At 32.7% G+C, this 13,752-nt stretch overlaps 2 protein-coding genes and 1 long non-coding RNA gene across 6 annotated transcripts in view; 1 reads left to right on the forward strand and 2 right to left on the reverse strand.

Moving 5' to 3' along the window:
* The window catches only part of LOC119638212, a 324,089-nt gene that overhangs the window by 218,507 nt on the left and 91,830 nt on the right, over window positions 1-13,752 (forward strand). The window lies entirely within an intron of this gene.
* LOC119638219 overlaps window positions 1-13,752 on the reverse strand; it is a 230,363-nt gene that overhangs the window by 32,091 nt on the left and 184,520 nt on the right. The window lies entirely within an intron of this gene.
* LOC119638213 (serine/threonine-protein phosphatase 2A regulatory subunit B'' subunit gamma-like) lies at window positions 10,496-13,718 on the reverse strand. 2 transcript variants are annotated; one of them, XM_038034884.1, is made up of 4 exons: window positions 12,586-13,718; window positions 12,260-12,480; window positions 11,058-11,131; window positions 10,496-10,964 (listed from the first exon to the last, which is right to left on the reverse strand). In XM_038034884.1, the coding sequence occupies exons 1-4, from the start codon at window positions 13,597-13,599 to the stop codon at window positions 10,930-10,932; spliced, it is 1,344 nt and encodes a 447-aa protein (XP_037890812.1). In that variant the 5' UTR covers window positions 13,600-13,718; the 3' UTR covers window positions 10,496-10,929. The 2 variants fall into 2 exon arrangements, with proteins under 2 accessions (XP_037890812.1, XP_037890811.1); XM_038034883.1 differs by having other exon boundaries at window positions 10,496-11,131.

The raw sequence follows: 13,752 nt of genomic DNA on the forward strand, positions 1-13,752 counted from the left end.
TCCACTATAACACGCTCTCACACCGAAACCGTCAGAAACATAGGAAAAACGTGAGAAAGCTTGGGAGTATGTTTCGGTCTTTGTTTATATCTTTGTATCTTGGTATATATATATATATATATATATGTATATACATGTATTTCTCCCAGTAGTCTGGAAGTTCGCATGCACATGCACAGCATATACCGTAACAAATTTATCAAATAGCACGTATTGTTGGTTGGTTGATGGTGTACGTACACTCATCGGCACATTCACCCATCCAAAAATGTTCCATTATTTCAATGAATACCGTAAACGTTTCACAATGTTGGCCATTTTTCATTTTGCCAAAGTAGCAAACTTTATCGTTCAGCAAGTGCAAGAATATGCTATGCATTTGTAAATGTATCTATCTATGTATGTGCGTCGGTATATATACATATATACAGATGAGGTTAAGATGTAGATTATATGCAAACCGGTCATTACGATAATGAGCTTCAGAGTATACAACAGTCAGTTAGAAATTTCAAATACAAACAGAATAAAGTTTGGCGAGATCGGGGTAAAAAGTTTTACATAATCAGTCAGTCGGTCTGTCTAACGCATTTTTTGATTTTTATTTATTACGTTACATAAAGGTAAACGAATAAAATATTTAGATGATTGCTCATACATTCAACTACAACAACAACAAATGTCAACAAGAGGTTGACTTCAAATTTTTCTTTGTTTTTATTAAGAGCTCAGAAGTAACCGAAAACTATAATACTAATGACAGATAATGACAGAAAATTGTTTATTGAAAATATGAAAACTACAAAGCAAGAATCTTTAACTGTTACATAGTAATGCTAATGAGAGGTACTTGTTATTCGTTTTAAGCTAAAAATAAGTTTACTTTTGAAAAATTTATGAATACTTTTCGAGTACTATTCCGCCGGAAACACCACATTGCTTTTATCGCTTTCCCTCTCTCTCTCCCTCGCGCTCTCTCTCTCTCTCTCTCTCCCTATGTAACAATGTATGTTTCTCAACATGAAAAATTCAAATTCATTTTATATGCTTCCTCCCTTGTATCACGAAATATTGCATAGAAAACTTCATATTATTCATGATGTTACTGTTACTCTTACTTACTATTACTGCTGTTTCTGCTGATCATTTTTTGTTCTCCTATTTAGGAAACTTTACAATTTTCTACTTCTAGTCATTTGGGAAGATTTGCATTTCGTAAAAGTTAAGTGACTTTTCCATTTGAAAGACTGTTGGGTATTAAGCAGATTGTTATTGCATTGTGGTTCTTGCATTCGCCAAACAATAAGATATTTTATGCTTTTATTTTACTCATTAAAAACTCAAAAAAAAAAACAAACAAACAAACAAATATTCATATCAGTTTGAAGCGCATCTTTTGGCAGCTAGTCATGATATATAAAAAGATTTTCCCAAATGGTTTATATCCGCGTAGTGCGGTTAGAGAATCATTCAGACGCTTAACTTGGGTTTTTCAAAATGGTTCACAGCTTATTGGAGAACCATTTCACTTATATACGTCTCTGTATGAAATCCACAATAACAGTATTTTGCGAGCATCATGCCTCGCCTGTATTATTAATAATCATTTCCCCGTCAGTCTCAGGTAACATATTGTTCCAGCTTTGTTCTATAGACTCGTTCTATTTCTCTTTCAAGTATTTGTTGGATAATTTCTCTATAAGTTACTCACGCTATTGTATACTCTCTCTCTCTCTCTCTCTCTCTCTCTCTCTCTCTCTCTCTCTCTCAATCTGTCTATCTATCTAACTTTCTATCTATCTATCTATCTATCTATCTGTCTATCTATCTCTATCTCTCTCCATCGAATTCCTTTCTTTTCTTTAACTCCAATCTTAACACGATAAACCTTTGACGCTCTTTTAAACTTTGAACACAAGTTTTTCGATTGCTTCATAATGCATTTTGAAAAAACTCTTTTTGTTTTGTTTTGCTTTAAGTTAACAATCAACCTTAAAAAAAAAGAACAGGTGTTTGCAAATTTGGACTTGTCGTCATATCAAAATTAATCTTTTTCCCAATACGTGTGTTATTGTTGCATGTAAAAGTTCATGGATTTGTATATTTTTACCCCAATTGCGAATGGACTTTTCTCAAAGGCCGCCCAGAAGTCCTTACAAGAAACTCGTTTTCTTGGAACACATAACTGCAGAAAAGGCATTTATTAATAAACGCCTTCTCTTTATTCAAATGTCTTATGGGCGGAGACATTTACATTTTTGTTCCCTTTCGCATGTTCAATTTATTCTCGTTGTCCTGTTTGTTGTGGGACCGTAATTTAACTTACTACACACATCAAAGAAAAGAGGCACTTAACCTTATTGACTTCCTTATCCTTTATTCGGTCTGCAATTATTATGACTTACAATTAATCTCAACTATCTCCACTACTAGTCTAAGCCGTCTCGTCTTACTACGATTATAATTTATGGTTTTATTCAAGATGTTTGTTGTACTGTCTCACAACACGTCCGTTCTTGTCGCAGACCAAAAGAAGAGAATAACTAAAGCAAATCTGACTTCGTAATGTCGGTTAGCTCTCTACTCTTCTAAAGTTTTAATCTCATTCGAAGCAAGTGATAACCATGCCTTTCATACCAAACCATACCACGCTATACTACTAAGAAATTTGTACTGTAAACCTTAACCGTAAACCTTAACCTAAACCACAACACCGCAATACGATTCACGGTCTCACACTTAAAAAGCCGCCATTACTTACATTGAGTAAGAAGAACTCAATCGAGGAACGAAATTTGGAAGGGAAGTACATTGACGGATTGTAAACCGACGAACGCTACAGTAAGTGACTGCAATATTTTTACATTTAATAATTTCTTTATCAAATCATGAATTTAATAAAAGTTTATGCAGGAATTGCAACAAAAGTAAATTTCTTCTTGTTTCCTGAATTTTTTATATATATATATAATTTGGAATTGAAAATATATCAATCCTTATAACGATTGTGTTTCGATCAATCCATGATTTTCATAACAGATTGAGAGATACATCATGGTATGGTTCGTTATAAAAGCACGTGTCACAATTGGGGTTAAGTACTTTCGCCAATCGGTAAATCCCTATCCGTGCATCGGACAGATTTTTCTTCTATTTGATCTATTAGAGGACCTAATCACAAAAGAGTCTTACATCTGAGAAATTTCCTCTAAATTAAAAAACTGTTTATCTAACAAATCACTTAATAACTTCGTAGAATGACGTACAAATGTACAATGAGTATTGATTTCAAACGAAATATATGTAAAACATCATGACATCGTTAAACGTGACCAAGTGACAGCTGTTTTACTATCACGCTATATACGAAAGTCAAATGAATGGCATCAACAATAGTGGCGAAGACTACATATCGCCCTACGAATAATGTCTTAAATCGGGTCAATTAATAAAATAATCATTAAAGACTCTGTGACTCTGCGAATATGTTTTCAAACAGTATTTCTGCTTAAACACCTTTCTTCCCAAGTTGTTCTTGTACTTTGAACATCATTATTTATGCCTTTATACCTTTCCGATAAACCATTTAAAATAACTCTGTTTGATTCGGTAAATAATAATGATGCCTGACTTTTTTTTTTTTCTCTATTTGTATTCCTTGAAGATTATTTGTTCGGTTACGTTTTCCAAAGGATTAGCAATTCCGTTGTTTGTTGCTTTTCTTTCATAAAAAACATTTCAGATTAATCTGTCAGGAGTATCGTTAATTATTTTTGATCGCAAGCGAACAACGTGTCTTAAAAAGCTTTAGTATACTCAAGGCTTCATTACCCACAAATGAATGTCATTTCTCTTTTATTTCTTCTTTCTTCGATCAATATTTGCTACGGCTATTATTAAAAGGCTTACGCTATTCAACAAAGGATTTGTTTGTATTGCTGCAAATTAACTGCATTCATAAACCATAAGAGAAAGAGAAGGTGGTATACAAGGTGCCGGAGTGCAAATGCAAGAGCAATGCTAAAGAAACGCAACCTCAGCGTAGCTTCATCATCATATCCTTGACTTGATTAACTTTTATACGTAGTCTGTCTTTAGAAGCGTTTCGCTTCGTTCAAACACTTCGCCGTTTATAACACTCATGCCAAACCAATGGATATTGAATACAGAAAAGCGAGAAAGAAAGATTATCATAAGATAAAATACATGAATACAAAGTTTTTTAAACAGTTTTAGGTATGCTTAGACATACGGCCTTTTTAGACTATCCTAATAAATGCTGGATATAATAAGGTGTGCCCCAGAATTTACACAATATTTGGTTTAAGTAGGAAACTGAGTTATTTTTATACCCACTACTGTAAGATAATGCACGTAACACCCAAAAGAAACCTTCAGAGACGCTATAAAATATATATGTTTTTGATCAGCGTGAAGTTCTGAGTTGATTTTGGCTTGTCTGTCCGTCCGTGGATCTGTGTAGTGTGTGTTGTTGGCACTCTCTTGATCGCAAAAATGAAGATATCAACTTCAACTTTGGTAGAAACATTGAAAGAGTCTGCGCGGAGGTCGGTATTGAAAATGAAATACAAATTGGTCAGCGCAAGGGCGCGCAGTGGAGCGTAAACTGAACGCAACTTCATTTTTTTAACAAAAATTTTTGGAATTTTGCTTATGTGCAAAGAGGGAAATCGTCCGTCATGCCCACAGAAAAGCTTTGCAGACACATATGCATTCTTTTATCGAATCTTTTCATTTTCCATGATCATAAATGCGGCCGTAAACCGTACATGTGGTTTTATAAAAAATCCTATTATGACGTGCCTTGAGAAAAGAGAGCGCGTATATCTTAGGTCAGAAATACTTGATCCAGGATAGAAGTTTAAACGACCCTCATGTCAAACGTGTACGTGTTTTGTCCAAAATATAATTTTTTTTTCTCTCTCTTTTCTTCTTCTTCTTCCTCTAACTTTTATTTACATAAATTGTTTGCATTATTTGTCCTGCGATTGGTCGATATATGGAAAAAACTGACATTAATCGGACCAGAAGAGCAACGTAGTGCAATATTTATTTAAAATAAAAACAAAAACAAAAAAAAAATTTATAATGTAATTTAAAGTAATTTGCAGTAAAAATTCTATTTAACCCATTGCTAACGTAACTGCTTGACATCATATTTTTTTTAAAGAACTATAGAATCAATTTTGATTAAAACGAAAAAAAAAAAACAAATTTTTTTCATCATCAGATGATCATTGAAAAAAGGGTTCTTTTTTTATCTAAAAAAAAAACAACATGGGGAGTAAACATTTTTTATCATGAATTGAAAGCGTTTTTGAATACAAAGGACTACAACTTTGAATTAAAAACAAAAACAAAAAAAAAAAAAAACAAACTCGATTGTTCAATTTATATAAAGTTTATTGACCAAGCGCAGGAAAAAATTGTATAAATATTAAAAACCGAATGAAGGTAAAAAGCTTGAAATAAAAAAATAAATAATTAAATAAACTTGAACAAAAAAAGCCACAACTTGTAATAAAACTTAATGAAATCGTATCAGCTAAAAATAAAATGACACTTGTGATAGCTATACAACAAACGGGGTCAGAATATAATGCATATAAAGAGAGTGAAGAGTGAGAGAAGATATATATATGCATATATATATATATATGCATAATTTAACATGTGCAGACTTATAGTTTTGCAGTGCATAATGCACGAGTGCCTACTCATGTTTTCAATATTCATAATTGTGTAATTAATAATGCATTAAACGTAATTTAATTAAAAATGCAATACACCACTTGAATGATGGCAATAGTTATCAACGGTTGAGAAAAACCTACGACTAAGAATGACAACACAATAATAAACAACTAAGAAAATTATATTCGGTCGTAACGGAATCTTTTATACCCATCATCATCGTTATTCTAAAAGAACAAACAAAACAAAAGTAAAAGAACTACATTTTCATGGTCTATAATATGCAGTGAGTATGACTGATTTTTTTCTATGTACTTGTAGGCGTGTCCTTGCAAAAGTTTAAATCATCTCTAAATTCTTTTGCAAATTTATGGGCGATACGCGATATATTTACTCGAAAGAGAGAAAGTTTAGCCCAAATACCACAGAGTTGCGCACGTAGACAGACGGACAGACGAATAGGCGGACATGTTTTGCTACATTTCAAGCTTGAAATTGGCCATGAATTTATATACTTTATAGAGTTTTTGAAGCTAATCTCTGCTTCTTATAAAGGTATTGGAAATAAAATTAACTTTTGATACATTATAATATTGGGTAGGCGTGGTCAACTTTCCCCATTTTTGTACAAAAGCGTCTTTCATGGAATATATTTTCAAATTTTTATAGATTTATCCAGTGTAGTATGTGAGTAAAGAGGAAAAACCAATGTTTTCTTCCTTTTGAAAAGCAGAGGTGTTCTCAGTTTACATAACACTGTAGGCTTGTCCTTCAATCAATTTGGTCCTTGTTCAATACCATACTGAGCATGAGAACTTCCAATGTTTCTGCAAAATTTGAAATTTATTTGAAATTAGACTTTGCGGCCCGAAGAATCTTTACAACAGACATCACGGAGACGGACAGACACACAGACGGACATATGTAAATTGTTTTAAAATGTGATGCCAATCAAGAACACATACACTTTATGGGAGTTCTGGTGCTTCCTTCTGGGCATTGCAAGCTTTTTGACAAAATGAATATACGCCTCATCCTTCAATGATAGGCATAAAAATGAATAAATAAAAGAGAAGTAAAAAATTGAAATAAAAGCAAAATTAAACAGTCTGAAGCATTAATTATGTTGAAAAACTAAATGAAGCCAAAATGATTATTGGATGGTTATCTCCGTCATACCTGAGAAACTGCAGGTGTACTAAATATGAAGGCAATGAAATTCAAGCAATAACTATCTATATTATATAGAAGGTAAGCTTAAATTATAAACGTGTTACACCATATCAGGCACGACTCAGTCTAGTGCAATCGTTACAACGTAGTGATATCCGCAGAATGAATGAATGGCGAGCGAAGTCCTTTCATATGCTTTCCATTCCGCCTCATCTGATATTAAAGTCTACTTACTCCATAGTAAAGCATTTTTTATATCGGTTTAAATACCTCTCTTCGATTAATTAATAAATAGTAACCAGTAAGAGCAGAGTACTCGAGCAAGACCGACCGGTATATACCCTACACGAACTCCTTTGTCTAATGCAGCTATTTGCTGTAATATATTAAAAATTACACTTTTTTTATGCAAAGGCGTTTTTTTCATGGAAGCCCGCATATTGGAGGACTCCCAAATTATCACATGACATGATCGAAATTTAGCAAACTCAATTTACTTCCCAAAAATGTAACTGCATTTTAGTTTCCGTCATAAAAAATTTTAAATTGGACTTTCTCTTCATGTAAGTCCTTGCTTTTCATGATATGTTGCGGTCTAAAAAAGAGACTCATGTGACCCAAATACACTAAACATTTATAATTTGGTAAATGACTGGTGTGGACAGATTTTCATTATAAAATATTAAAAATTAAATTTTTTTCTAAAGACTACTTACTATATAGGAGAAACCTTATATAAATTGGGGTCCAAAAAATTGACCTATCTAGCTTCAGATTTGTCCAAATTACTAGCATGACTTTTGTTGAAAAATTTTGAAAATTTCAATTTTTTCTTATTTTGAAAATTCCTTATATGAAAAATGGTCTAGAAAGTGGATTGATCCGAATCATTTCATTAAAATATCTCTAAAATTGCGACCTGTAGCTTTAACACAAAAATATATGGACAGATAAACTTTGATCGATTCAGAAAATCATTCGGAAGCGATTGGTATAATGAAAGGTAGTTCTCTCTTAAGATCTTCTAGGTGTTACATGTGTCTGCACAAAGTTAATATACCCTGTACCACCAGGCGTGTCGGGAATCAGTAGCCTTATCTGTTGAATCTGGCGTCTAGTATAAGACTGACTGACTATTTTAAACTCGGTTTTCCAATCCTGCTATGTTAGTTTATCAGTACAGTACTCCTAATAGTAGAGAATTCGCTAAGCGTTAACAGTGTTAATAGCAAGCCTATAGGCTATAGTGGCCAAGTTATAAATTAAAGTCTTGCGCTTATCGAAAAACATAAACTTGTAGTAATGTCAATGTGCACTGCTTTAGCAGTGGATTTAACAAGCATTTGCTTAATGTATCTCTTGATATATTACAAATGCTTCATAGACTTGTATGTAGAAAGGGAAAATGTAGTTTTTCATGTCTTGTCAGGCATGCTGTTGTTCTTCTCGCATTCAGTGAAGACAAGCGAAAACCTACTCGAAGCACACTTAAGATATTTGAGTCATCTATCCGAGTTTTTCATATCGCGACGCAATAGAGATTGATAGATATAGCGCCGGCTAAATCGATTCTCTATCTTATGCTGATCAAGGATGTGGATAAGTTATAGTAATAAAATCTATAGATTGGGCCGAACCATAAACTGAAAGATGAGTGATTGGAGGAAGATGACTGAGATAATAAACAAACCCGAAGCCTTGAATGCATTCGCATCGTCCATCACGCAATTCAATGTCAAAATATGCTTTCGTTACACCTGTTTACACGTAGTTGAATACATATTGTAGCGTAAGTCCATCCAGTGAGAATTTTGCTTTATTCATTCAAGTCCTTTTGGGGTTAAGTTCATACCACTGAATTGTGATATTTAGGAAAGCTTAGATTTTATTTACTAAATTTGGAAATATATTTACAAATTATCCGTCCGAGTAGCCGAGTAGGCAAGAGTCCCGATTAGCAACTCAATGGTCGTGGGTTCAAATCTCAAGGGCGGTAGAGTTTTTAATAAAGCCGAAAGTCTTTGATGCTAGTGCTTTAGGACTTTAGTCTTAGAATTTATTCTCTGGTTAAATTTATAATAATAATAATAATCATATTTACAAATAATTTAGAGGAATTAATATTTACAAACCGTCGTTGTGGTCTTGTTCGTTCGAATATTGCAATTCATATCTTTCGACTCGACTCGATCAACTCATTTTTCGACTGATTTTTGACTCGACTAACTTGGCTGACCCTGCTCTCCACATAGATTCTGCTTATACATACTTTTACCATTACCGAATTTCATCGCGACATTTTTAATCCGTTAACTTGTTAATCCATTTTCCGCCAAATTTTTGCCAATTGTTCAGCGCTTCGTATCTTTTAACTCTAATCGTTCTAAAGTGAGAGTCTGTGAAGTTCTGTGAGAGATGTCACTTTTTCGTATCTACTTAAACCTTACGTTTTACATTTCACAAGTGCGAACATTTTTGCCACTGCGGGATCATTCCAGTTACGAATGAGAGGCAAATGGAGCTTCACCAGTTCCGTAACTTAAGTCTTTAAAGAATGCTTCTGAGAAAACCATCCAAGAGTAGGTATTGTATAAATGATTTTCATTGATAACATTTAATAAGATCTCTGGAAAATTTTTTAAAGTGAGACATCCTTACCAAATGAGCGATATGTAAATACTTCGCTACACTCTTTGTTCGAAAATATGATTAACATTTGATACGAAATTTAATCCATAACCTTTACACTCCCAATCATTGTCCCGTTTCCAATATAATCAGATTACAATCACATTGGCTTTTCTTATTATGTCCTACCTATCACTTATGGTGCAAGGTTATATTGCGGACACCAAGAAATGCGTCCACCATTGTGGAGCTTTTCGCGATTTGGAGGAGAAACATCCTCACTTTTTGGTGTGCTGGTGTAATTTATTTAAACAGAAGAAATTTATAAATGTTTTATTATTTCGAAAACGAGTCTCAACTGAAAAAGAAATGAAAAGCCAATCCATAAAAATAAAAAATGATATCACAAGGCTGCAGGAATTTAGAAAATTTTTATACTAACTCCGAATATTATTATTCCGTAACATTTTGCTGCGTCCCATAAATATTGTTACAGAAAGACCCTATCCCGACCCATGTACCACTTATAGTACAAGCAACCCCCAGAAGGAATTGCGATAGACTTACCTTTTATCATATCATAATTAAAATCAGAATCGCTTTCTGAATCGATTTAAGCTTGTCTGTCCGTCTGCCCATCTTCCTTTCATTTGTTTCCATCTACACGCGATCATTTTTGAGATACTTTGATGAAATTTGGTATACCGGGGTATTTTGATTTAAAGATAAACACTGTCGAAAATGGTTAAAGTCGGACCATTTCCCTTATGAATAATTGTATTAAGCAAATTGGCTTAGCGTATTTAACGATGGACCATTTTTCACTATAGTGTTTTGACTTTTTAGGCGTTTACAGTGGTTTTTCTCTTTAAAAAAAATTCCAAAAAAAAAAAAACAGACCTTTTCAATATGACTTCTATGATATACTTGTTAAGCGATTTTGAGCTGAACTTATATTCCAAAGAAAAATTGCCGCAAGTATTCTTACAATAGTTTGTACATATTTTGTTCTTTATTTTATTAGATATATATGATCATTTTATAAATAAAATTATTGTAAAACATACGTTGCACAGGTATATCATACTTTCGGACAAGTGAATATTTGAAATCAATGCAAAATTTATGGACGGAGAGAATGTTTATTTTTTCATTTACATATATATATACAAAAAAAAAAAAAAAAATTTCTAAGTTAATTTCAACTAAAAGCTCCTTAAATAACTTCACACTCATCTATACATATGTACACATATACACATACATATGTGTATATATATATATGTACATATATATATAGAGAGAGAGAGAGAGAGTGTGTGCAGAGGAACATTGGATATGCGTACAGCCAGTTGGAAAGACAATATGCACGCACACACACACACACACACACACAAAGACACAAATACACAATCATTTTTGCTCTTGATCGTCAGTTAAACGTTCACCTGGTTGGGGTTATATCAAAAACGGAAGAGGAAGAGAAAACAAAATAAAAGAAATAATGATAAAAAAGAAAAGAAAAAAAGGGCAAAATGAACCTTCTTCGCGATTTTCGTACGCCCAGAATTTATGAAATTCAATTAATATTGAGACAACCGTTTCCGCTTGACCGCTAAAATGAAAACAAAAACCAAAAATAAGGTAAATGGAAGAAAAGTAATATATATATATATATATATACATATATATATAGGAACAAAAATAACACAGACTGCAAATGTAGAAAAAAATGGTTAAAAAATGTATTTCTGCTGAAAAAGCTCAAATAGTTTTCTTTTCCATTCCTGCTACATGTTTTTTTTTTTCTTTTTTGCCTTTTTAATTAATAACGGTAGAAATTAAATTTATATGCACGACTGATAAAAAATGTGAGATAAACGTAAAGTAATTGCATACACAAATAGATATCAATGGCAGTGATAGCAAAGACAGTGCAAAAGGGAGAAAGAGAAAAGAAGAGATATAATAATAATAATAAAAAAAAATGAAAATCAGGAAAAACGGCACAGTTTAATGTAACTATAATGTTATATGCTTGTGTTAAGTTAAAGAACATCGTTACGAAAAAGTCATTTGAATGTATGCTTGTTGAAGGCAGAAACCATTCAAAAAACATAGGCAGAGAGAAAGCGAGGTTATGATAAGTAGCACTAGAGTTGGATGCATACCATATATCTATGCATGTAAGCTCTTGCACCAGTATCGGTGCAATGTTAGCTAAAAACAGGCCTTTTTTACATATACATGCATATACATACAATAATGTGAATGATAATGATGTTGAAAGTTACGAAAGCCAAATGAAAATGTTTTAATGCAAAGTGCCTTAAATGTGTTAAGTAAAATAACGAATAATATGTAAAAAAGAAATAAAAAAAAAAAAAAAAAAAAAACGTAATGTACGTAAACTAGGGCAATATCTCAGAAACCCCGTGCATGAATATACAAATATATTTGCATGTATTTATATTCGTTTTGATTTTAAGACATATCACCGTGAATCACAGCTACAGTATCTTAAGTATGCTAAGATGGTATATATATAAACGTATTCACGTACATAGCGACAAAACTACGGTATTTATTACAGAAAAAATTAAAAAAAAAATTATAACTTATTTCGTGCCATTAAAAAGTTTTAGAGTTATTTACAATTTCCTTCTTTTTCTCACTCATTAGAATAATGTTAAAATGAAAAAACACTACAAAAAAAAAAAAAAATTAAAATAACATGACTTACCAGTTAATTAAATCCTGCAGTGTTATTTTGCAAGGATCTTTTGATTTAACCATATCGAAAATTTCATCTTTTAAATCTTCAAAATTAACCGCTTCAGCGTTTACGGCTCGTATTTGCTCTTGTATGCCTTTGAAAAAGTAATGTAATGTTTGTACCGTTAGATAGCCCTTATGTTGGACATCGAGTATGCGGAATAAATAATGCAATGATTGCGGTTCATGCTAAACAAAACATATAATGCGTAGGTTAAAGGTATTTTGTTTCATATGCAGCAACAATCCATTTCTGTTCAGTATAAAGACAATGCCAATGCAAGAGAGACTTACACGATTATCTAAAGCCAATACAAAATCCAAAAAGGTTTTATAGTCCATTTCACCATCAAATGTCCGACATTCATCAAATACACGATCCAAAAATACTGAGGTTAACGTACCCGAGCCATAATCGGCCAACTCTTGTTTACTTAACATACCGTTATGATCCTTATCGAGGTTTAGATAATTACCATAGACCGTTAAAACTGATGGCATCGAAAACCAATTGTGTTCATGTGATTCCTTGGATGATTCTTCATCACGCAGCTCTAATAATTCGGTTAATAGTCCCGACGCCAATATATCGCGTATACGTATACGGCCAGTATGTAAAGGATCCAAAAAGAAAAAGAATTTCTTAACCACCGTACACACGTAGAAACTTTGAAATGACGGTTGAACACAACTGCTAATTTGTGCTAAAGTTGGTATAATGTCAATAATATAGTTCTCCATATCGATTTCTCTTAAGAAACCCTGACCGACATCATCGTAAAATGATAAACCTATGCGACCTTGCGTTAACCAAACTTTCCGCATAGTATAATTAAATATGGAAATGAGTTCAACTTTGCCAGGATAACCAGAATGACATTGCAATTTGGCAAAAAGGCGCGAAGTTAAATATTTGCGACTCTTCGGGCTAATCGTTTTCATTACTTTTAGGTAATCGTCATAGCCTATTAACTGTTGACCCAAAGGTGTAACTTGAGTGCAATTTTTCTCCAAAATCGTCCACAAACTATTCAATTCTTCATTGTCCAGTAAGTCTTGGGAACGCTTCTGCAAAAACAGTGAATGAGCCTCCTTGCGTAAACTTTGTCTTAAGGAATTTGAAGGTGACGGAGGAGCATGAAAAAATTTTGGTATAGTTGTATAAGTTGGGTGCGTAGCTTTGTTTATATCATTTAATGGTTTCAGCAAAGAATCTTCATCAAAATTTTTTAACTCTTCTTCACTGGGCTTGTTCGATGACACCTCAAGTTCTTCGAATTCTTTCACAATATCTGGATCAATTTCCATGATTTTATGTAAAATTTTTAAAAATTTATTATAAATTTATTTTACTTTTTATTTTTGCTTTCATTTAATATTAAAAACAAAATTTGATAAATTTATGCTTCTAAACAAATGAATATCAAACAGCTGTTTATGTCACACATAATTTAAACACAG

The sequence above is a fragment of the Glossina fuscipes genome, unplaced genomic scaffold (assembly GCF_014805625.2).
Source record: "Glossina fuscipes isolate IAEA_lab_2018 unplaced genomic scaffold, Yale_Gfus_2 85, whole genome shotgun sequence".
Lineage (NCBI taxonomy): Eukaryota > Metazoa > Arthropoda > Insecta > Diptera > Glossinidae > Glossina > Glossina fuscipes.